The 24,207-nt window shown below is 36.0% G+C and overlaps 1 protein-coding gene across 1 annotated transcript in view; it reads left to right on the forward strand.

The window, feature by feature from the left end:
* The window catches only part of FSD1L (fibronectin type III and SPRY domain containing 1 like), a 62,704-nt gene that overhangs the window by 790 nt on the left and 37,707 nt on the right, over nucleotides 1–24,207 (forward strand). The window contains exons 2-4 of the mRNA XM_040631678.1: nucleotides 14,481–14,576; nucleotides 17,236–17,367; nucleotides 21,506–21,607. Of these exons, the coding sequence (XP_040487612.1) occupies nucleotides 14,481–14,576; nucleotides 17,236–17,367; nucleotides 21,506–21,607 (330 nt within the window). The remainder of the gene's footprint in view (nucleotides 1–14,480; nucleotides 14,577–17,235; nucleotides 17,368–21,505; nucleotides 21,608–24,207) is intronic.

Raw genomic sequence — 24,207 nt, forward strand, 5'->3', positions numbered from 1 at the left:
TTGTATACTTTCCGAACAAGTTAAGGAGAGGATATACAGAACTAGTAATTTCAATTAAGAAAAAAAAAATGTTTCGAGAACATAGCCAATGTTTTGAATACAATTACTTATTAATATTGAATCATAATCCCTGTATAGAAATCAACCACCTTGTTCTCTTTGTTAGTTGATAGTAATTGAAGTATAGTATAGTATAGTGTAGGAGGCGAACACAAGTGTTAATAATGTAGCAGGGAAAAACAAGGGCATATCTATCCAAGAGGCCATTCTTTTCTATTATTAGATGGAAAGCACTGGAAAAACTTATTAGAACAACGTTTTCTTTAATTTTGCTCGGATTCACCTCCTCAAGGAGCACGGGGGCACGGGAAAATCGTGTAGTGATGTTTTAAGCGTTGACTATTATAGTATTTTATTAAAATGCATTTGATTTAATTGTATGGGTACATCTTGAAACCCAATTGGGTATACTCAGTTTTCATTTCCATGACTATTGGACATATGTAAAAAAATTACATTTTGTGTATTTTGAATATATATATGTTTAAAACATCTCTGCCTAAATTTGTTAAACATTTCACAGCTTATTTAACTTTTTAGGTAAAAGTCATATGATAGCTGAATGGATGTTAGTTCAGGGCAAATGGAAGGGCAGAGACTTGTGTTCCATGCTGCTGTTTACTGGCTCTGTGATATGGAGCAAATCACTTAAGTATGATTAATCTAGTTCTTGTTTATGCAGTGGAAGTAGAATATTTTATAGAGTTACTGTAAAAATCAGGTAAAATAATTCATTATGAAAACAAAGTGTTTTAAAGTTTACAAAGTACTAAAATACTCTGTGGTATAAAATACAATTTTAAAGAGTATTTTAACATGGATCATCTTATTTTGCTGGGGCATGCATTATCCCTCACTTCAGTAAGGACTCAAGAGTTGGAAGTTGTGGCTCCTGCAAGGTTGAACTTATTTGGTCTCATTCCAAACGGTGTTTTTGAGTAGCTACAAGTACCACGAGCAGTTTCTCCAGAGGTAGCAAAGAAGTAGGTGTTCTTTGTGATAACTTTGAAAATCAACTTCTCAGTGTTAGAAAATGTGCTGAATTTCATTTCATTTGTTGGTATCAAATAATATTTCTAATAAAAAAACTATTTTCTTTTATAACTTAAAATGAGTATCTGGTGTTAATGCTTATAACCAATTTATTGCTGTGAATTTGAGCATCTTTTTCTCATGAATTACTGCAGAATCAATTATATACCTGAACTAATAATGGACTGTGTATTTATTTCTCTTTAAGTAAGTAGTACACCCCTGGCATGATTTTTCTTCCCTGTTATAAAATGTTACAATGACAAGCGCCTGGGTGGCTCAGTCAGTGAAGCTCAGGTCATGATCCCAGGGTCCTGGGATTAAGTCCCGCATCCGGCTCCCTGCTCAACTGGAGAGTCTGCTTCTCCCTCTACCCCTCCCCACTGCTTGTGCTTTTGCTGTCTCTCATGCTGTCTCTCACACACACTCTCTCTCTCAAATAAATAGATAAAATAAAAATAAAATAAAATGTTATAATGAAAATAGTATCAGGAATGTACTTTAGTCATCGTAAGGAAAATGGTAAGGTACTGCAGTGGCAAATGGTGAGGACAGCTTGAATATATACCTGTTAGTAAAGCATTGGGATTTGGGCTTTAAATTATTAAGAGGATGACTTTGGAGCCAGGTCTCCAGTCTCAGCTACCAACTATGAGCTGAGTGAGCTTGGGTAATTTGCTGTGTGTCTCTATTTTCTCATCTATAGAATAGAGATAACAATTTTACTTACCTCAAAGGGTTATTGTGAGGATCATGTTAATTTTTAAAATCCTTGGTGCCTAGCACACATTAAGTACTGCTGGTATTATTATGAATATCATAATCCCAACTTCAAAATAACTTTCTCCTTTTGTTGATAATTTGTATAACTATTTTTCTAATCCAATCTACAATTTTTAACCTTTGTCCTTAAGTTTTAAAATATGTTTTCTATTTTTATATCTGTAATAAGTGATTTCAAATGGTGGTGTCAAAGAAGAGTTGTTAAATCCTAATTGAAAGAGGATTGGGAGTTCTGACTCATGCAATCTGACAATAGGGGTTAAGTTAACTGGACAGTCTTACAGAAGCTTGATGGTGGCTAGTCAGCAGATGGATTAGCTTGACCAGCTGCTTTTTTGTCTGTGAAAATAACTTGGACTTCAGTGTTGTGTTAGCAACAGATGCTCTGTTTGAGTAGAGGAAGAAAACATAATTGCCTTGGGTATGTAAGGCATACTGTTGGATACAGAAAACCACAGTATTATCTCCTAGAAATAAACAGAAGGATTTTGTTTATATCGAGTTTCTGGGACACTTTTGCGACCAGGATGTGTTATGGATAGGTGGCTTTGTTTGATACTCAAACCTTTTGATTTTGTCCTTAAGTGGTTTTAAGATAAAATCCTAAAGGTTTCTGTACCTGATTAAATGCGTATGTTCAAAGAAACCAGTGAAGCAAAAGACATTTACACCTTTCTAGAATCTTGGCCCTTAGAATTTGATAGTTTAAGGTTTTGCACAGGAGATCGTTTGTATTTGTTGGGGTTGCTGTTTCTAGGAAAGGTACATGGTGTAGGAATAATAAAGGTGGAGAGGAAGGGGGAGCCCAGAGGAAGGATGTTGCCAAGAGTATACATTGTAAATTGTTTGGTTTCCCCCACTTTTCCCTGCATGTTCTTTACTTTCCACTTGGAAAGTGGTAGTGACAGGTGAGGGTTGACTATGCAAGACCAGACAAATGTAGATTGGGGAGATTGAACTGAATAGGGCGGGTTTTAAAGCATGACAGGCTCAGCAAGTAGCTGTCTACACGTGGCTTCCTTATCCCAGTTTCCTCCTCTACCCTGCTATTTGCTCTTCTTTTCCTTCATATTGTACCTTAGCAATTCAGAGACCTCCACCATATCCAGACAACCAAACATTTTCATGTTCCAAAATTATTTCCTCTTCTCAGTCAAAACCAAATATATTCCCTGAGGAAAAGAAAGGAAAAGGAATTTGAGTATTGTTCTGCATCCAGTATTGTCTTAGATTGCTTTAAACTCTCATGATAGCTCTTATTCCTGTTGCACATCTATACAGAAAACCAAACTCAGAGGCTAACTGACTTGTTCAGGGTTGCGCAGCTAGCAAGTGATGGTCTGCATTCAAGCCCAGTCTTTCTTCACAGCCCGAGCTTTTTTTATTACCACCCTTCTTTTCTGAATCCTTTGTCTTTAATGGTGATATGATTAATTAAAATTTAAGATGTTAATAGAAACAAATCCCTATCGTGGTTTTTTTTTTTTAAGATTTTACTTATTTCTTTGAGAGAGAGCAAGTGATGGAGAGAGAGCACGGGTCTGCACACAGGAGTGAGGCGGGGGAGGCAGTGGGAGAGGGAGAAGCAGAGCCCCTGCTGAGAAGGGAGCCAGACCTTGGAATCCCAGGACCCTGGGATCAGGACCTGAACTGAAGGAAAATGTTTAACCGACTGAGCCACCCAGGCACCCCTATAGTTTTTTTTTTTTTTCAAAGAAGCTAATTAAATCTAGTGAAAATAGTTGATAGAACGTATAGAACATGATTTATATAAAACCCTGGAATTTGGCTGTCTTGATGCCTTGATAAAATCATTATTTTTCTTTGTGTGTGCGTGTGTGTGTGTGTGTGTGTGTGTGTGTGTATGTGTATCCATATCCCCTCTCTCCAGCTCTTTTTCTTTTTTGAAGGAGGGTCTTAGCTTTCTAAAGTAGAGCTGTGAACAGGAAAGTATAAATGGAGTTTTTAAAAACCCTACCCAAATGCAACTGCAGTCATTCTCATGGAATGGAACAAAGTAATCTGGGATGTACAGGGATGAGGTACCCTCTTCAAAGAACCATACTCACATACTCTTGATCACTATATTTAAATACAGATATGTTCATTTTTTACTGAACTTGGCAGTTTTAAAAAATTGGAAATAACAGTTGACCCTTAAACAACACAGGGGTTAGGGGTGCTGACATGCCCTCGACGCAGTTGAAAATAGGCTTTGACTCCCCCAAAACTTAACTAATAATAGCCTACTGTTGACTGAAATAGTAACCTGAAAGTGTATGGATAACGTAAGTAGTCATCTGGCATACATTCTGTATATGTATCGTATGCTGTATTCTTTTTTTTTTCATAATAATATTTTTATTATGTTAGTCACCATACAGTACATCCCTGGTTTTTGATGTAAAGTTTGATGATTCATTAGTTGTGTATAACACCCAGTGCACCATGCAATACGTGCCCTCCTTACTACCCATCACCAGCCTATCCCATTCCCCCACCCTCCTCTCCTCTGAAGCCCTCAGTTCGTTTTTCAGAGTCCATAGTCTCTCATCGTATGCTGTATTCTTACAATAAAGTAAGCTAGAGAAAAGAAAATGTTAAGAAAGTTATAAGGGAAAATATATTTACAATACTGAACTGCAAAAAATCCATTCATAAGCACATTGGTGCAGTTCCAACCCAGGCAGTTCAGGCATTGATGGTGAAGCAGATTTTTCCTTCTCTTCCTTCCTTCTTTAATTTTAATTTTAATTTGAACACTGTGCTTCTTTGCAATGCCTGGCTGAGTGTAAACAGGATTATTCATGCAGTAAACATACTGAATGTTTGCCATGGTGATAGATAATCCACTCCAATCTAGGGTAGATAGTATTTTAAAGATGATAGATTTTATGTCCAGCTTTCTTTTTGTATGTTTTACATTCTCAGTTGGCACTCTTTCCAGCCACAAGGTTCTGATAGAATCTGGTCTTAGTTATTGATACTTGTTGATTGATAGCTAATTATATTTTGAGCTTATTGATAACAATGTGTTAGCACAGCCAGCCTGTGTACTTTTGTTACATGATAAATATAAGTAATACAAGCTTATTGTAGGAAAATAGGAAATATAGACAAATGAAAATAAAATGAAAATCACCCATAATCCTGCCACCCAGAGATAACCTGTTTTAACATTTGTATGTATTACATTCCAGTTTTTTTATGTATGTAGAAACTTAAAAAGACTATGGTATCATGCTACGGTAATACTGCTTTATAGTTTGTCTTTCACTTAATGTATTATAAATCTTTTATCATGTTAATATTATTCTACACTTAATTAAGGATTCTTTTGTATGGATGTATTCCTTGATTTTTAATCAGTACTCTTTGTTGTATATTTATGTTGGTCCCAACCTTCTAGTCTTATAAATAACACTGAGATGAACATCTATAGCCAAGTCTACCTCTACCTTTAATTATTTACTTAGAATAAATTTAGTAGAAATGGAATTATTGAGTCGACGTGCCTAAACTTTTAAAAATCTTTTGGTATGTACTGCCAAGTTGCCCTTCAGAAGGGCTGTTTATACTGCCACCAGCAGAACCTGAGTGCGCCCCTATCTTCATTCCCATTGTACCTCTCTCAGTTGGATGATGGGACCTCTGGTTTCTTTGGCTGAATATGAGCTTCCTAGACTTCACTGACTGGAACAACCAATTCAAAGGTCACTGTGTGTGGATGAGGCTTCTTTAGCTTGTCACTTGTATTTCCTCAAATCCTAGGTGGGAGAGTACCTCTTCTGTCCTGTTGTCTTACAGCAGGGCTCAGGGTTGAAAGGCAGAATTCCCTACCAGGTCTTTTATTAGTTTTTTTTTCTGTGGATCACCTCAGTTGCCTCTGTAAATAGGTAGTGTTCCTAACTGTTTCACTGTTAAGAGAGGGCATGGCTTTCTACCTGCTAGCTATTTATGATGATCAGATTCCTGAATTCCTCAGCAATATATAATTCTTTTTCAGCTCTTCACATAACATCTGAGCAAATACTCTTATTTGTGTTGCCAGAGCTATGGTGAGCTGGTGAGATTCTGGTTGTCTAGCTTATCAGCTGGATAGAGCTTTCTAGATTTTAACTCCTGTTACCTAATTCAAAGGAGAAGTCTATGGTGTGGTGTGATGCAAGTGGCATCATTCCTGGTGGCATTAGGATATTTTCCAGAAATGCTCTATCCTGGTTTCATTGATCCCTTTGCTCTGATTGCAGGAACCCTATGCTTGTTTTGTACACTCCACGGCAGTGTAAGCCGCCTAGGGTAGTATAAAAGTACAGGCAGCTTCCTGGATTTGAATTGTGACTGCCACTTGATAGCTGTGTGAACTAAGAAAATTTCTTAACTTCTCTAACCTTCCTTTTCTTCAACCATAAAATGCAAAGACGGATACTACTTTTTAAAAATCTGTTGTGATGATTAAAAAGATACTTCATGTTGACAGTTTAGCATGGTTCCTGGCACATAGAAGGTGCTTAGTGAATACTACTGAAATGACCATAAAAACAGATTGACCCTCTTAAATTGTAGATTGACTAGTGATATTTGCAGTGATTCTAGATTTCTGTATTTCAGCGTCCTGGAATACTAATGTAGAATGTGAATCAAATCTTCTGTTGGTGTGAGTAGATGCTGGTGGGAAACACATATATCAAAATGTTTCTCTAATTATGACTACGTGGTCATTGAGGTCCTCAGATTCAGACTAGCATATAAACCTGGGTATAATGGTTTTCTGCCACTGGGTCTAAGAACAAGAAGTTTCTGCACCATAATTTCAGGGGCTGGTTGCACTGGATGGTTTTCAAGAAAGTAACCCAAGTTGGCAGTTTTTTGTTGGATGCAGCAGAATTAAGACTCAACATTTGAATTTGCCATCTTCACATATATTAAGCTAAGACCAGTAGAACCATGCCATTTCAAATGTTGAAAGTCATCATGTTCTCACACTTACAAGATGATATACCTGCATTAAGAATAGCTGTTTTTGTTGCGCTTGTATCTGGCAGCGTGGTACAGGTTACAGACTGTTGATCAGCTCTAGTTTTTACAGTCTTGAAGTAAAAATCTTAGTCTTTTTGGTGCCCTTAGATATTCTTCTCATGTACCTCTGATCTTTATTTTCAGGTAGTACAGTGTAATAATTAAGAGCACAAACTCAGGAGTCAGACTGCCTTACTTAGAATCCAGGCTGGCACATTTTAGCACCGAGATCATGGACAAACTATCATTTAACCTCTCTGTACCTCTACTTCCGAATCAGAAAATGGGGATAATAATAGTGTCCTACTTCATAGGATTCTTGAGAGGATTACATGAATTAATATATGTAAAGAGCTTAAAATGGTGCTTGGCACTTAAGAGTATAAAAATGTTATTTATTATTTTGCTCAGAGACTATTGTGCTTTTACTTCACATGATTTATTGTGACTATAAGCATAATATTAAGCTATGCTCCTTTGAAGAGGGTACTTCATGCCTTGTACATCCCAGCATCCTAGATTTTTGATCCATTCCATGGGAATGATTGCAGTTGTGCTTGGCTGGGGTGTATAACCCCCCCTTACTTTTTTTGTTTTTCTTAGCATGGCACTTAACCTTAGCCTATTTCCCTAGTCAAGTAATTGACAGACTTAATCCTGATAAACTAGTTTTATTTTTGAGATCCTGGTAACTGTGGTTCTTGACCAAAGGATAATGGCTGAGATTGCCTGTACACCTTCCTTTGGAGATGTATGTCCTATATGTTTTACTGTGATCCAGCAGAATTGGTATTGGGCAAAGTGTATCTTCAGACCTGTATCACCTAGAACTTTTAGTCATGGCCACCTGAAGTCTTGCAAAATATAATTATATTGGAAGGTAATGGGAGACTTGAGGTCTGAGTTGAAATCTGAGACCCTCGTAGGCATCCTTTCACATTGATAGAATCTCACAGAGCAGACGTCCTCCTTCATCATCAGGGTTTGATAATAGCTGAGGCTACTATATATCACAGTGAGTTCATTCCATAAATACCTTTCTGGAACTTGTCTTAATGATGGAACATCTTTTAATGATACATCGTGTGTACAGTTTTTTTTTTTTTTTTTTAAGATTGATTTATTTGACAGAGAGAGAGCGCGTACACAAGCAGGGGAAGCAGCAGAGAGAGCAGTAGAGGGAGAGGGAGAATCAGGCTCTCCGTCAAGCAAGGAGCCCAATGCAGGGCTCTATCCCAGGTCGCTGGGATCATAACCTGAGCCGAAGGCAGACGCTTAACCAACTGGGCCACCCAGGTGCCCCATCGTGTATATGTTTTAGAACATTGTTTATAGGCAGAGGAACTGATAGGTATGAGGGTTCCCAGGTGGGAAACAAGGCATATTAGAAATAAGTCTACTGCAGCTGGAATGCAGCAAGGAAGGGGAAATCTGGTGTGAGTTGAAGCAGGAGAGATAGGCAGTGGGAAGATCATGCAGGGTTTTACAGATTATGTAAGGTCATGTTAACAGGTCATGTTAAAGATTTTCAGTTTTTTCCAAGGACCAGTGGAAAGCCATTGAAGACCAGCTCGTAAGCAGGAGGAGTGATGGTATCATATTTTCTAGCTGCAGTATACAGAACTGATAATTGGCGAGAAAGAATGGATCACAAGCCATTTAAGTTTTGCAAGAGTATAAGTTGAGATATGATGTTGACTTGTACTAAGATAGTAGTACTGATTATAGAACTATTTAGGAGGTAAAATCCACAGGACTTAGTGATAACACGTAGAGCACAAATGAAAGGAGAGGATGTAATGATGATGGCCTAGGTTTCTGATTTTGCAGCTAGTACTACTATTTGCAGAGATAGAACACTAGAGAAGGGCTCAGGTTTAGTGGGGGACGTTATGACATGTTGAGTTTTGAAGTGCTTTTGAGACATCCAAGTGGAGATTCCAAGTAAGCAGTTGAATGAAAATGGTCTGGAGCTCAGAGGGGAGGCTCTGTATCAATGGTGCTCCGATTGTGCACAGCTTACATTACATTCAATGAGGTTTTTGGCTTTGTGCTTCCTCCTCAACTTCTTTATCATTGCTGTGTCTTAATTATAAAAGCTGTTGATTAATTGTGGAAGTCCTAAAAGGATAAAGTGGGGTAGAAAACTCAAAAAGATTATGGTATCTTTTAATTCTTTTCTGTCTCGTTCTCTAAGTTTCTGAATGTAGCTATCCTGCCCTGGCACATTGCCTGCCATATTTAGAAAACACTTTAACAAAATTATGCTGGATTTGATACCTATTCAGCTAGCCTCCTGTTGTATACCTCTTATATTAGGCATACACACTATCCCTGTATACACCTCTTCTCCGAGTCCTACCAACTACAGAAAACTTCAGCCTCATATCACATACACAAGCTGGGCTTAAGTTTCAGAACTCGGTTCATGTAATCCTAATCCTTTAATTATTACAAGTTTTGGTATTGGTGGTGGTACTTAAATATTTTGGTTACTTGTAATTTGTTTTCCAGTTCTACTCACCTCCAAGTTCCTTAGTTCTTTCTGTCTTCCTGCCATTTTCACCCTTAGTCTAGCCAGTCCCTGTTCTTGTGAGGACCAGAATGTTTGAAGCCCTGGTCCGCTTGATAATTTATTTCTCATCCTTTCCTGATAAACTTCCACTATAGGAGAATACTAAATGTGAGTTCTTAATTACAGTCTTTGGCATTTGCTCATTCTCTCCAGATTAAAGGGCAAGTGGCTTCAGAGCTTCTGGAACCCTTCAGCAGTCTATCCTTGCAGAACTTTCAGGATACCTCCCTTTTTTCTTCTTAGAAAAGCTTAGGGTAGAGGCAGCACTTTATCTGTATTAGCTACCAAGGTCACATTGGTTGCTTTGGGTTCTGACTCTTAGTCATCTGGATGATTGCTTCTTCTGCAGCCATGTTTTCTTTTCTTTTTTTCTTTTAAGATTTTATTTATTTATCTGCGAGAGAGAGCATGCAAGAGAGCAAGCATGGGGGGTGGTGGCAGAGAGAGAGAGGAAGAAGCAGACTTCCTGCTGAGCAGGGAGCCCCCTTGTGGAGCTCTATCCCAGGACCCTGAAATCACTACCTGGGCCAAAGGCAGATGCTTAACCAACTGAACCACCCAGGTGCCCCACTGCAGCCATGTTTTCTAATACATTTGGTAGCTGTTAAAATACAGGTCACCTTAAATGCTGAGGCTCCAAAGCCCTCTACAGCTGGCTTGTCCATTCGTGTAGCATCTCACTGGTGTATATTACAGCAAAGGCCCCGAACCTCTCCCTTACCTAGAGATTGGAGTATCCCCCCCCCCTCTGTCCCTGAGAATCTCAGACTTCAGTCTTTGTTACTTTGGCAGTAAGGTAAGCTGTCTTCTCAGGATGTGGGCCCTTTATTTAGGTGTTCCGTGGTAGACCCTCATTCTGTAGTAGAACTCCCAGTGAAGTGCAAAATGTGAGCCATAAAGCATTTTCTCTTCAAAGATGAGATGATGTTTCCCTGAAATACTGTATCAGCCTTTAAAGACCTTTCCTTCCCCACCACTTTCTGGGGGAGTATGGTATTTTTAAAGCCTTAAGTAATTCATATAATACCATTACCCCAAAAGCTTTAACACAGGTTTCTTTCCAGAAATATTGCTATTAACACTTCATGGGCCAATACAAATTAAGAAAAAGTCACTTTTCATTTTCTGGTAATAGCAGAATTTTGAATGAATTAAAGGGAAGTAGTCTTTTCCATTAGATTTTTTTATGGTCTCTACCATAAGATTAACTGTAATCTCAGGGTATTATATCTTGGAGGCATGGAGTACCATACACGAAGGATCCTGATGATTCTTTAAGTCTCTATAACTTATATGTCAGCTGTCTTCAGGTGCAGCTTTTTTTTTGTCAGATACCAACCTTGACATGGACGTTTAAGTTTTTTCTAACCAAAACCAATGAGCAGTATAAGTTTTACAGGAGAGAAGAGTATCTTTCTCTTGTTGTGGTAGTAGAGAGATCCCAAAAGGAGAGCTCCTTATGCATCGCTTAATATTAAGCAATGGTGGTAATATTATAATATTACTTTTCCATTTCTAAAGGTAATGTTTACATAAATAAAAACTGAGAAATTAGTGAAATTCTGGTAAAGGAATTTGGTTGTAACATTTTAGTTTATATTCACATACAGTTATTATAATTCAGGAATCTGGCATATGGTAAACATATATAGAAATTCTGGTATTCTAAGAAAAAAATTCAGAAAGCTTTTGTTTATTATTAACTGCAAATTAAACAGATCTATATAGGATCTCTGCCCTATCCCCACTCCTAAAATATATGGACTATTTGGGTGGTTTAGGCCTCTAAAGCTATGTTGTCCAGTATGGTAGCTTCGAGCCCCATTTGGTTATTGAGCACTGGAAATGTCACTCATTTGAATTGAGATGTGTCATAAGTGTAAAATACACATCAAATTTTGAAGACCTACTACCAAAATGGAAGGAAAGAAGGAATTTGGTAATTGTTAAATTTTGATTACATGTTGAAATAATATTTTGGATCAGTTGGGTTAAGTAAAATATTAAAATTAACTTCACTTGTCATACTTTTTTGATGTGGTTACTGTTTGGCCTTTACTATATTTCTGTTGAATGTTGCAGTTGGTAAAGACTGTATTCTTCCCTCTAGCATTACTGTGAGAGCAGAGTCTGATAACTTCAAGTGGGTAACTTTTTTTTTTTTTAAGATTTTATTTATTTGACACAGAGAGAAAATGAGTGAGGGGAGGGGCAGAGGGAGAAGAAGACTCCCCACTGAGCAAGGAGCCTGCCCAGGTACTTGATCCCAGGCCCCTGGGATCATGACCTGAGCTGAAGGCAGACACTTAACTCACTGAGCCGCCCAGGGACCCCCAGTAGGTAGGTAACTCTTAAAAGTATAAGGGATTTAGCTTGAAAACTTAATAAAAATTAGAGCATTTAGATGTTTTTGACTATACCCAGTAAATAGCAGGGAGCTTTAAAATGGTAGGAGGCTTCTCATTAAAATGTTTGGAGCTTAGAGGTTACCCAGCTGGGACAAATAGGCTTCAGCTATCTCCAAAGAATTTTTGCTGCAGAATTCCCCAAATACAGAGTTTGCTACTAAATTTAGACAAAAAATAAAAGTGGAAAGCTGTTTTGTACTAGGGTGGGTTTTTTTTTGGATTTGTTTTGTTTTGTCTCTGAACTAGTTGTGCCTTTTTTATATACCAATGCTTCACAGTTTTTTTTTGTGCAATTTGTTTCAATGTTTATTGAACTCACATATATACTTGTGATTGAAATTTAGTTATTGGGTTGAATTCATTGGTCCTAACTCCACCTTATCATGGGATAAAGTGTCTCCTAGAAGACTTCATTTTTAGCTTGAAGTTCACGAGTATGCGTAGCACTGGACAAAGCTTAACCTCAAGCAGTGATTCTCTATTATGGAAATTCTAACAGTTTTATATGTCACGAAGAGTCTTAGCAAACCAAAATTTTAAAAGAATATATAATTTATTGTATGGATATTTCTTATGATGGGCAAATTGGTTAGACTTAGAGGCAATATTCTAAAGAGGTGAACAGCATGGATTTTGGAGACAGACTGAGCATAATTTTTACCTTCCCAGCAGTTACTACTGTTTTCTCCTCTGTACCGTATGGATGTGGCCTTGCCATTAGGAGGGATAAAAGGGGAGGCAACTATAGTCCATTTACCAAAAAGAGCCCAGTCTCTTTTTTCTATTCTTTTGTTTTTTAAAGATTTGTTTATTTATTTGAGAGAGATAGAGAGCGAGCAAGCAATAAGAGCAAGAGTGGGAGGCAGAGAGAGTCCCAAGCAACTTCTGCTGAGCCTCACCTGGGGCTCGATCTCACGACCCCAAGATCATGATCTGAGCTGAAATCTAGAGTCAGATGCTCAACTGACTGAGCCACCCAGTGTCCCAGAAAGAGCCCAGTCTTAATTGAAGCTTACTCTACACAGTCCAATTATTGTGCAGAACCATTTTTACTCTTCCTTTGTGTTTTTCAATATATATAGGATCTATCTTGGATAAATAACTAGAAGCCTCTTAAGTCCTCTGCTCTCCTTTTCTATGTCTCTGTAACTACCATTCTTGCCCCTACCACTGTGCCCACTCCTGCCCCAAGTCCTGGCTTCATTCTGCCCCTCTGCTGGTTGTCTTTGTATTCAAATCTTGGTCACCTATTTCTGGGAGGAACACCAACAGGATAAACAGCTAACTCTTGGTGTTGATCTTCTTTCATAGCATAATTTCATTGTATTATTATACTAAAATATTACCAGTGGTGAGAATGGGAAGAAATAGTATAGGTAAGTGAATATATTAGAGAGCCCTAGGCAGCCTCAGGGATGATGATGATACTTCCTTATCTCCAGGGATTCTTGTGAGAATTAAATGAGAACTGTTGTGATGATTTTTAATTTTTTACTACTATAATGCCTTATGAACATTTATTAAAATATTTTCCCTTTATCAGTTTATTTCCTGAGCTCTTTTTATATAGCCCTTTATTGATAATCCAATTATATTTCGAGGAGAACCTTTATCACAAGGTCTTATAGGACATTATTAAAATATTTACACTTGTAGGCACTTACAGAAACAAGGCTTGTGCTTCTGGGAAAATTATAGACTAGAAGTACTTACATTTGATTTTTACCGAGAATACAAATATCTTGTATGGATTTTGCTATTACTACCCATGAAGAGTCACTGAACAACTAGATCTGTGCTGTCCAGTATGACAGTACTTGTCACATGTGGCTATAAAAAGTGAAAATAATTAAAGTTAAAAAACAATAAACTCAGTTCCTCAGTTGTTCTCTCTACATTTCAAGAGCTCATTAGCTTCATATAGTTATTGACTACCATTTTGGACAGCCTGTGTATAGGACATGTCCATCATAGCAGAAAATTTTATTGTACAGCACTGAACTGGAGAGTTTGAGAAGATTAAATAACTAAGTGTTTTATTTAAATAGGAAACTATCAAAAAGTCTGAGGTATTTGCTACTAAAATTACTTAAATTACTCATTATGGTTTTCCAGCATCTGTAAATATTGCAATGAATTTTGTAATTTTAGCTACAAATTTATTATCTACTTTCATATTTCCAAAATGCTTTTGATTTTTATAAATAAATAAAATGTCAACTTTTACTGCCTCTTTTTCTTCCTCATATCCTAACATTGTATTAGAAAGTTTCATTTGTTTTTGCAGCATTTAAGGATTTGGTTTTATTCCTTAGCCCTGGCCCTATGACCTAAAATAGTACTACTATTGGTATTAATAATATTGATCATCTTCAGTATGAAAGGTATGGTGGTGATTAAATTGTACACGAGGGATAAGAGGTTGTAAAACAGCACAAATACATATCTCATCTTTTGTAATGATAGACCTTTGGAAATTAACAATGAGAAGCTTTACATTTCTACTCCTATATAATATTTGGTTTATTTAGAGAATTGTTATGGTTAATAATTCTCTTATTAAAATATCATGATGGTAAGTGTTTTTCTTGTTTTAATCCTAGGAAGCTCTACAAAGGATCATTTCAACCCTGGCAAATAAAAATGATGAAATTCAGAACTTTATTGATACACTAAATCAAACACTAAAAGGAGTTCAGGTATGAATCTTTTTAAAAATGTTTGTGTAATATGTCACAATGATAGTTGGGTCAAATCAGAAGTATAAATATACTACATCAACTCTAGATTATAAATTAAAGGAGGTAAGAGTAAGGTTTTTATTAATTAATTAATTTTTTAAAAATGCATTTTTTTTTAAGATTTTATTTATTTATTTGACAGATAGAGACAGCCAGCGAGAGAGGGAACACAAGCAGGGGGAGTGGGAGAGGAAGAAGCAGGCTCATAGCGGAGGAGCCCGATGTGGGGCTCGATCCCATAAGGCCCGGATCATGCCCTGAGCTGAAGGCAGACGCTCAACCGCTGTGCCACCCAGGCGCCCCATATGTGTTTTTTTTTTTTTTTAAGATTTTATGTATTTATTTGAGAGAGAGAGCGCACAAGTGAAGGGGAGGGACAGAGGGAGTGGGAAAAGCAGACTCCTGGCTGAGAAGGGAGTCCCACGTGGGGCTTGATCCCAGGACCCCGGGATCATGACCTGAGCTGAAGGCAGACACTTAACCAACTGAGCCACCCAGGTGACCCAAGAGTAAGGTTTTTAAAATGGCAGATAAATAAAAGTGTTTTCCTTACTATTTCTACATTGTCAATGGAAAGATCAAATAGTAAGGGAAGAAGAAAACTCTGCAATAGTAGTTGGTAGGGAATGTTTTAGTGCTGACTTTTGACCCTTTCCATTATAGATTTGTCTTTTGTAATTCCAATTAAGAGCAAATTATATTTTTTCAGAGTACTGGGAAGCTAACCATTTCTTTTATAATAAATAGCGGAAGGTAAATGTGGATGGTAAGAGGTCTGCTTGTAGAACTGGAAGAAAGTAAAAAATAAAGTGTCTAATGAGAAAGAGGAATACTTAAGGAAATGGTCCCAGGTTTGGGCAGATCATCCATACTGTATGCAATGAAATGTTGATGAATATGCCTTAACAAATTTAATAGTCATTTTTTGGTGAAATAAACAGAAGATCTATAGGACACTTGTAGACAGTAAATCCTTTCCTGTGGTTTTTGTTTGAACCTAGGTTATTGCCTGAGTGTTGGCCTGTAAACCTTATGGTCCTTGTATTAACCTTTATTTCTGAATTTGTTGTAATTAAAGTTAGTTGATTAAGATCTTCATCACTTTAACTGTCTTTCTCAAACTATTTTACTGGAAAATTTGGTGAATCCATGCATCCACTTTCTTTAAATAAGCAAAGCTAGTTGTCCTAAAGCTCTTGATCTGTATGTAAGAGAGTCATCACATTTTACATCTGGAAAAAGAGACCATGAGCTGGCCCAAACTATTTTTCTGATTAATAAATTATTAGTACTCTACCTTAGAATCCAGAAAAAAAATAGAGGAGGAATTTAACTACATTCTTGTCACTGGAGATGGGAGCATAAGAGGTAGTAGGCAAGAGACTGTAAGGATGTGCCTATTGGTTATTGAGGAGTAGTCTGTTCTCTTTTTACAGATGAGTAAACTGAGGTCCAGGAATTTAAGTGGCTTGTCCAAGGTCACACTGTTACTAAGTGGTTAATGTGAGATTTGACTTTGGTACTTTGCCTACTGGACTGCACATTTGTTTTGCCACAGCTTGTTCTCTATCACCATAAATCAGTAAAATGATTAACACCACTTTTGGTAAGACTCTGGTGAGGTGATTTCTGGTTTTTATAAAAATTATAAGCAAAAGTTTGGTTTATGTTATTACAGTAAATTGTATGTATTAGTTCTCTTAACCAGTGCCAGTTCTCTTAATTGAGTGATTCATCTAAGTCAAAAAATGCCTAACATAATTTCTTCTGTCTTTTAAGTGCTGTAAGTGTGGATATTGCTTATCTAGAGATTTCACAGATATTTTAAGTTATTGTTGAAATAGCAGCAGCTTGCTTAATTGAGGCAGTGAGGAACTCTGGGAAGTCAGCAGGCTTGAAATGCTTTATTGATTCTGCCTCTAGTAACTAGTTGTGTGGCTTTGGGCAAGTCACTTTTCTGTATTTTAATTCCTAAAATTTAGGAGTTTGACTACAAATTCTAGTCAGATGACTTCTGAGGTTCCTTGGTGCACTAAAATTCAATGTTTGATGTATCTTTTAGGTCTAGTAAGGAATTACTTGGTCTTTTAAGTTCTGTATATCTTATGTAAATGCACTGTTTTAGACAACCTGAAAGATTTTAAGATTTACACAAAGTTAGCCCCGTCCCTATATGTGCAAACTGTTCTTCAGTTATGGGATCAAAATCCCTGGAATATTTTATTAAAATGCATCATCAGTGATTCTGATGCACAACAAAGGTTGAGAACCACTGGCTTAGGGTCTGCCTTGGAACCTGAAAGTCTGGACAAGTTGGCAACCTTAAAACAACCTTTCACATTGTCCTGTGGAAACAGTGTTCTAAAAGGTGAAAAGAATATGGGCTAGTCCATAAAAAGCTGCTTAACTCATAACTGAGATAGTCCTATCAGCATTAGCAGCCCACTTCTAGGATTTACCTGTTTTTAAAGCCTATGTCAAATACTAGAATTTTGTTGTTTATATGATTTTAGCCTGAGGTAGTTTATACTGTGAATCCATTCTCTCCTTTGATAAGCGTATCTTTTAGTTTCCTAATGTTTGACAGCTCCAGTAAAATCATTGTTTTATTAAACAGGAAAATTCTTCTAACGTACTTTCGGAGTTAGATGAAGAATTTGATAGTTTATATTCTATTTTGGATGAGGTGAAAGAAAGTATGATTAACAGTATCAAGCAGGAACAAGCTCGTAAATCGCAAGAGTTACAGGTGAGATCATATAACATATTTAAATATGAATAATTTTAGTCTATTTAATACTTGGTTTACTGACAGCAAAAATCAGTGAATTTCTGTGAATAACTACTTTTATCTTCTAGAAAAATTATAATTAACTTTGTTTTGTTTACAGATATCTTGTTTTTTCTTAATTGTGATAAAAACCCAAGATTTACCCTTGTAACCATTTTTAAATGTACAGTTCAGTAGTGTTAACTCTGTTGACATTGTTGTGTAACAGATCTCTAGAACTTTTTATCTTTTATTTATTTATTTTTAAAGATTTTATTTATTTGTCAGAGATAGAGAGCATGGGAGAGCATGAGCAGGGGGCAGAGGGAGAAGGAGAAGCAGGCTCCCTGCTGAGCAAGGAACCCGATGTGGGACTCGATCCCAGAACCCTGGGATCAGACCTGAGCCGAAAGCAGACGCTTAATCTAGGCAGGCATCCCTAGAACTTTTTTTTCTTTTAAAACTGAAACTCTATACCCATTGAGCAACAACTTCCTATTTGCCCCTTACCCCACCATCTGGCAACCACCAATGTGTTTCCATGATTTTGATTATTCCAATTACCTCATATAGATGGAATTATTCAGTATCGTGGCTCAGGTCATGGGCTCAGGGTCCAGGGATTGAGCCCTGTGTCAGGCTCTCCGCTCAGCGGTGCGTCTGCTTCTCCCTCTTCCTCTGTGATCTCTCTCACTTTCGCTCTCTCAAATAAGTAAATAAAATCTTTAAAAAAATAAATTGAGATGTGACCTATAACATTATGTTAGTTTTAGGTGTACAACGTAATAATTTAGTTTTTATACATATTGCAAAATGACCACCAGAGTAAGTCTAGTTGACATCCATCACAACACAGTTACACACTTTTTTCCTGAAATGAGAACTTTTAAGGTTTACTCTTTTCTTTTTCTGAGACTATTCACAAATTATTGCTTTAAATTGTATGTCATATATTTTTTTCATCAGTTTCAGAGGTAAAGTTTAGTGATTCATTAGTTGCAGATAACACCCAGTGCTCATTACATCAGGTGCCCTCCTTAATGCCCATCACCTGATTATCCCTTTCCCCCACTCACCTCACAACTCCGTTTGTTTCCTATAGTTAAGAGTACCTTATGGTTTGCCTCCTTCTCAATTTCCATCTTATTTTATTTTTCCTTCCCTTTCCTTATGTTCATTTGTTTTGTTTCTTAAATTCCACATATGAGTGAAATCATATGGTATTTGTCTTTCTCTGACTGACTTAATGCATTCAGCATTATACTCTCTAGTTCCATCCACATCATTACAAATGACAAGGTTTCATTGTTTTTGATGGCTGAGTAATATTCCACATCTTAATCCATTCATCTGTCAATGGACATCTCGGCTCTTTCCGTAGTTTGGCTATTGTGTACATTGCTGCTATAAACCTTGGGGTGCATGTGCCCCTTCGAATTACTATGTTTGTACCCTTTGGATAAATACCTAGAAGTGCAATTGCTGGGTCATAGGGTAGCTCAAATTTAACTTTTTGAGGAACCTCCATACTGTTTTCCAGAGTGGCTGCATCACTTTGCATTCCCACCAACAGTGTTAGGGGGTTCTCCTTTGTCCACATCCTCACCAACATCTGTTGTTTGCTGAGTGGTTAATTTTAGCCATTCTGAGTGGTGTGAGGTGGTATCTCATTGGGGTTTTGAATTGCATTTCTCTGACCGAGTAGTGTTGAGCATTTTTTCATGTGTCTGTTGGCCATTTGTATGTCTTCTTTGGAGAAATGTCTGTTCATGTCTTCGCCCATTTCATGACTGGATTATTTGTTTTTTGAGTGTGGAGTTTGGTAAGTTAAGATCTACTTTCTTGGCAGTGTTTAAATGTACAATACAGTAGGGGCACCTGGTTGGCTCAGTTGATAGAGCGTTTGACTCTTGATCTTGGGGTCATGAGTTCAAGAGCTTACTTTAAAAAAATATACAATATGTATTAATTCTTTTCACCATGCTGTACATTACATTCCTAGGACTTATTTTATAACTGGAAATTTGTACCTTTTGACCACCATCATCCATTCATCCATATTTTTAAATTTTTTGGTAGTAGCCATCTTAATGGGTGTGAGAGGATGCTGTTTGGAAGTGGTGGCTCCAAGATGTTAGGATCATTTTCTCTTCTTGTATCATCACTTGAGATCTTCATTATTTCCAGTGATTCCGTTGTTTTCTTTTTTTCCTTTTTTAATCTTACACCCAATTATCCTTTGTAACTCTTAAAACTTCATTGTTGTTATATGATTCAAAGGAAAAGCTATGATGATATCAGCCTAATGTAATTCAAACCATAAAGCTTTATTGGGATAGTTTAAAAACCAAATATTAAAAAGAATCACAACTTGGCTACCAATATCATTCCTTCTTTAGTTGGAGACAGCAGAATATCTCTGTTCTTTTGGGTTCACAAATTTGATAGCATGTTGTTCTCATTAAAATTTTATCAGTTACTCTAAATAACTGACAAGTAACTGCTCTTTAAATTGTATTACTTTGTACCCTTTTTTTAAAACTTTCTCTCTTGACTTGAAAGCAAATTCATAGCATTTTCTTTCTTTCTTTTCTTTTTTTTTTTAAAGATTTTATTTATTTGAAAGAGAGAGAGAGAGAGCACGTGCACATGCATGCACAGGAAAAGGGGGAGGGGCAAAGGGAGAGGGAGAAGCAGAGTCCCCGCTGAGCAGCTATGGGCTGGATCCCAGGACCCTGAGATCATTACCTGAGCTAAAGGTAGACACTTAACTGACCGAGCCACCCAGGTGCACCCATTGCATTTTCTTAGATATTTTATCTTAAACTTTGACCTCACATTGGATTCTTTCACTTTTATAGTTTCTTGAGATATATTCCTTATTCTTTTTGTTATTTTTTATTTTAATACTACGTTAACTTAGTCTCCCCTAATTATCCTGTGTAGACCATTTATAGCTACTATTTTGTTCTCAGTGATTTTGCTTAAACCTTTCATAAAACGGTCATACAAATGGGCTATTTCAAATGGTGGTTTGTTAATTATTCTTTGGAACTCATAAGAGTTTTACTTGTAGGAATAGTAGTATTTTTAGGAAATTGTGGTTAGGTTCTTAGAATAACATATGAAAACCTATTTTAACCCAAAATATGGCAAAACTGTTCTTTTCCAAAATAAAAATATAACACATCCAGAAACCAATAAAGTGAGCCATAATTTATCCTTAGTGCTGATCTTAAGGGATAACTAAGTAATTTGAATATGGCATAGATAGGAATTCTTCTGAAGAAGAATCTTGGATACATTAAAAAACTTAGAAATAGATCTGTTTCTTTGTTTAAAGGTATCACTAACAATATTTTTGCGCAACTGGGCTTAGTTTTAGACCACAGATGATAGAGTGACAGAGAATTGAATAAGAAAGACTGGTACGTGAAATTAATACATCACTATAATAGGGCACATCACTGTAACATTACCATCTTTTGTTCTTTATTCTTTTTGAAATCTTGGCACTTGCATTTGTGATTTCTGTGTTATCCAATTTTGGGTACTATAAATTAGCATTTATGGTAGTATGTATTACTTGAGTAATATGATAACTGGAGTATTTAAATTGTGCTCAACTGCATGTACTTGTAACTTGATTCATAAACTTTAGTTTAAATTGTTAAATATCATCAAGAAAAATTGTCTTCATTTATAGAGCATGTTGTCTGCAGATGGATTATTTTGATATTTTAATTTAAATTGTTGATAGTTAAAAAAATAAATTGTTGATAATTTCTGACAGCCCTGATTGAGAAAAATCTTTAAGTAAATTTGACCTGGACTATTTATAATTGCTTTATTTTGTGTTGTGTTTTTAAATGATGAGAATATCTATGTCTTTATGCACTTAAGCTGTTTTGGACAAATTATGGAAAGATGTTAAGTACAATATATTAAGATAAAATTTGTTACATATACGACTAGTGAATATGTTGCTTTAATAGCTCTCTAAAATATTTTCGTTCAATTTTTGCTATTAAAATTGTAAGTTCATTATAACAGTATATATTTAAGATTCTCATGGAAATAGGAAATTTTATTTTAATGATTTATTATTGTTTTTTAGAGTCAGCTCAGCCAATGTAATAATGCCTTGGAGAACTCAGAAGAACTACTAGAATTTGCAACACGGTCATTAGATATAAAGGAACCTGAAGAATTTTCAAAGGTATAAAAAAATCAGCCAAAAAATCTAAACTAACCACTTAAATAGAAGAATCTTATTTTTAAAAATGATGTTTTCCCTTTCAATTTTGGATTTATTAAGTCGTTTCTAATACTAAAAAAGGCTTCGAATTTCTTAAGTAAAATGCTATCCATTTATTCCAAAGTGAACACCTGGATGTGTCTTTGGGGGTCATAAACAAATTATTTAATTTCTCTGTAGTGCTCTATTCAGATGAATCAAATTATTTTCCTTTTCAGTTACATCCCTATTGGTCATTTACTTTAAGGGCACTTGTGTATTTTAGCTTAGTCATACCTTTGTTATAAATATTTCATGACTAAGTAAAGAAGATTAATATTTCCTATTAACATTCTTAAAAATCTAGTTTTGTATTCCTTTCCTTCTATGAACTGATTGGGAAAAATCACGTGATACATATGAGCACTGTAACCTAGTGAAATTTGCTATTAAATTTATTATTAAATGTACCACTGTTTAGTGTAATTATTTGAATGTTTTATTAAAATATGAAAATGTAGGCTCTTATTTGAAGGGTATGTTTGGCATGAAGTATAAACAGTAGAATAATAAGACTGCTAATGTTTTAAGCTAGATCCTGGTATGTAAGAGATTCTGAATTCCAGAATCCAATTTTTATTTTAACTAGGGTCGTTTTTAAATGATTACCAAATTATCAAATCAAATCTCTATTTGATGTAGAATACAGATATAGAATATATTTAAAAATGGTGTGAGAAAAGTGGCAGCTTGGGCTATTATAATTAGGAAAATATATACTGTGTAGTAATCTTATCCAGATATTTTTTTGGTCTTTGTGGACTATGTAGTGAACTGCATTAGTGTTAGAAAGGTGGCTTTATAATCCATTTGTGTCCATCTAATAATTTCATGACTTCTGTGAGCTCGAAGGTAGAAAAATCTTCCTTGAGAAGATAACATTTGGTGGCTTACATCCTTGCATTCTGAAAATGAATTTTTAAAATGGGTTCCTTTTAATGAAATGAATCAAAACAAAAGTTCTTTTGCTATAAATCTGTGAACTAATTAATCCTTGAATTTAGCAGTAGATTTTAAGTAGATTCATCTTTGCACTTGATAGGACTTGCTATAAAGGAATTATGAGGAAAATATAACATTCTTAAGTACTTTAGAAGATAGATACATCACCTATTTAGAGGACGTTTATGGGATAATCTCAAATGTCTGGAACATAGCCAAAAACTATACAGAAAGCAAAAAATATCTGATTCATCAAAATTAGTGTCGTAGAGTTCATGGGCAGGAATTTATGTTCTTTTTTCATAGTACTTTTTCAGAATCTAGTGACTATTATATACATGGTGCTACTAAATTTTTAGTTTTTTCTTCAGTTTCCTTGTTGTTAACAGAGTCCCCTTCTAGTGGAGTGGGGCAGCTGTTAATGACAAATGTAATCATAGCAGCAAGAATTAACAGATGAGAGCCTGAGAGTGAGGAAGAAGAAGATAGGAAAACCATAAAACACGGACACAAGTACTCAAAAACAACTTGAACCCAGTTGCATTTAAGTAGGGATTGGTGCTCGGAAAAACTGTGACCAAGCTTGTTTCTCTCAAGTTTCCCTTTCCACTATTTTGAGAGTCCTTTCCCCTTTCTCTCAAAGGCTACTGTTTTCTCTTTCCTTTGTCCTTTCCAACTTTGTTAAAACTTTTCCCCAGCTGATTGTAAACTGGAAAGGTTCTGACAAAATAAATCACATTGTGGTTTAAACATATTTTCCTAATGTTCCATGTTGCTTCTTCTTTTATATTTTTGGTTTTCCAGCATTTTGCAGTACTGCTTAATAGCTTAAACCATTTGGAAATGTGGTGAAATAAATTATGTGTGTTTCTTACCTAGAAATTGGAGTTTATTGTTCAAGAAAAATGCTAAACTGGGAGTTGTTTGCAGTTATTTTCTTAGTACATCCAAATAGTATCCAAATAATGGTTTGATTCCAAGTCAAAAACCAAGTTCCCTTGCTTTGCCAGGTGCATGGACTGTAGGCTTGCCTCAAAGACCTAATTGCTGACAGAATAGGGAAGATAACTTTGAAGATTAATTATTAGAATTTGAAGAATAATTATCAAGTATATTGTTAGATATTTGGGAAAAAATTCTTTTAAGGTGTACTGTTTATAAATATCCCATATTAAAGTGATTAAATCAGATTAGTATGAATAATTCATGGGCACAAGAAATCATAGGCTAAAATCCAGCCCATGAGTCTTTTTAGAGTTCATTATCTTCAAAAAGAGTACTTTAAATACTAATATTTAAATGATCACGTTGCAGTACCTCAGCATGAGAATTGAATGTGAAGCTATGCTGTGTTCCCAGCATCAGGCAATCTGAAAATTAATGAGTAAAAATGGCACAGATGGGAAAGAATTTTGGAACATACTTTCACTAATTTTTTTTTTTAAAGATTTTATTTATTTATTTGACAGAGATAGAGACAGCCAGCGAGAGAGGAAACACAGCAGGGGAGTGGGAGAGGAAGAAGCAGGCTCACAGCGGAGGAGCCTGATGTGGGGCTCGATCCCAGAACGCCGGGATCA

Source organism: Ursus maritimus, unplaced genomic scaffold (genome assembly GCF_017311325.1).
Source record: "Ursus maritimus isolate PB19 unplaced genomic scaffold, ASM1731132v1 scaffold_17, whole genome shotgun sequence".
Taxonomy (NCBI): domain Eukaryota; kingdom Metazoa; phylum Chordata; class Mammalia; order Carnivora; family Ursidae; genus Ursus; species Ursus maritimus.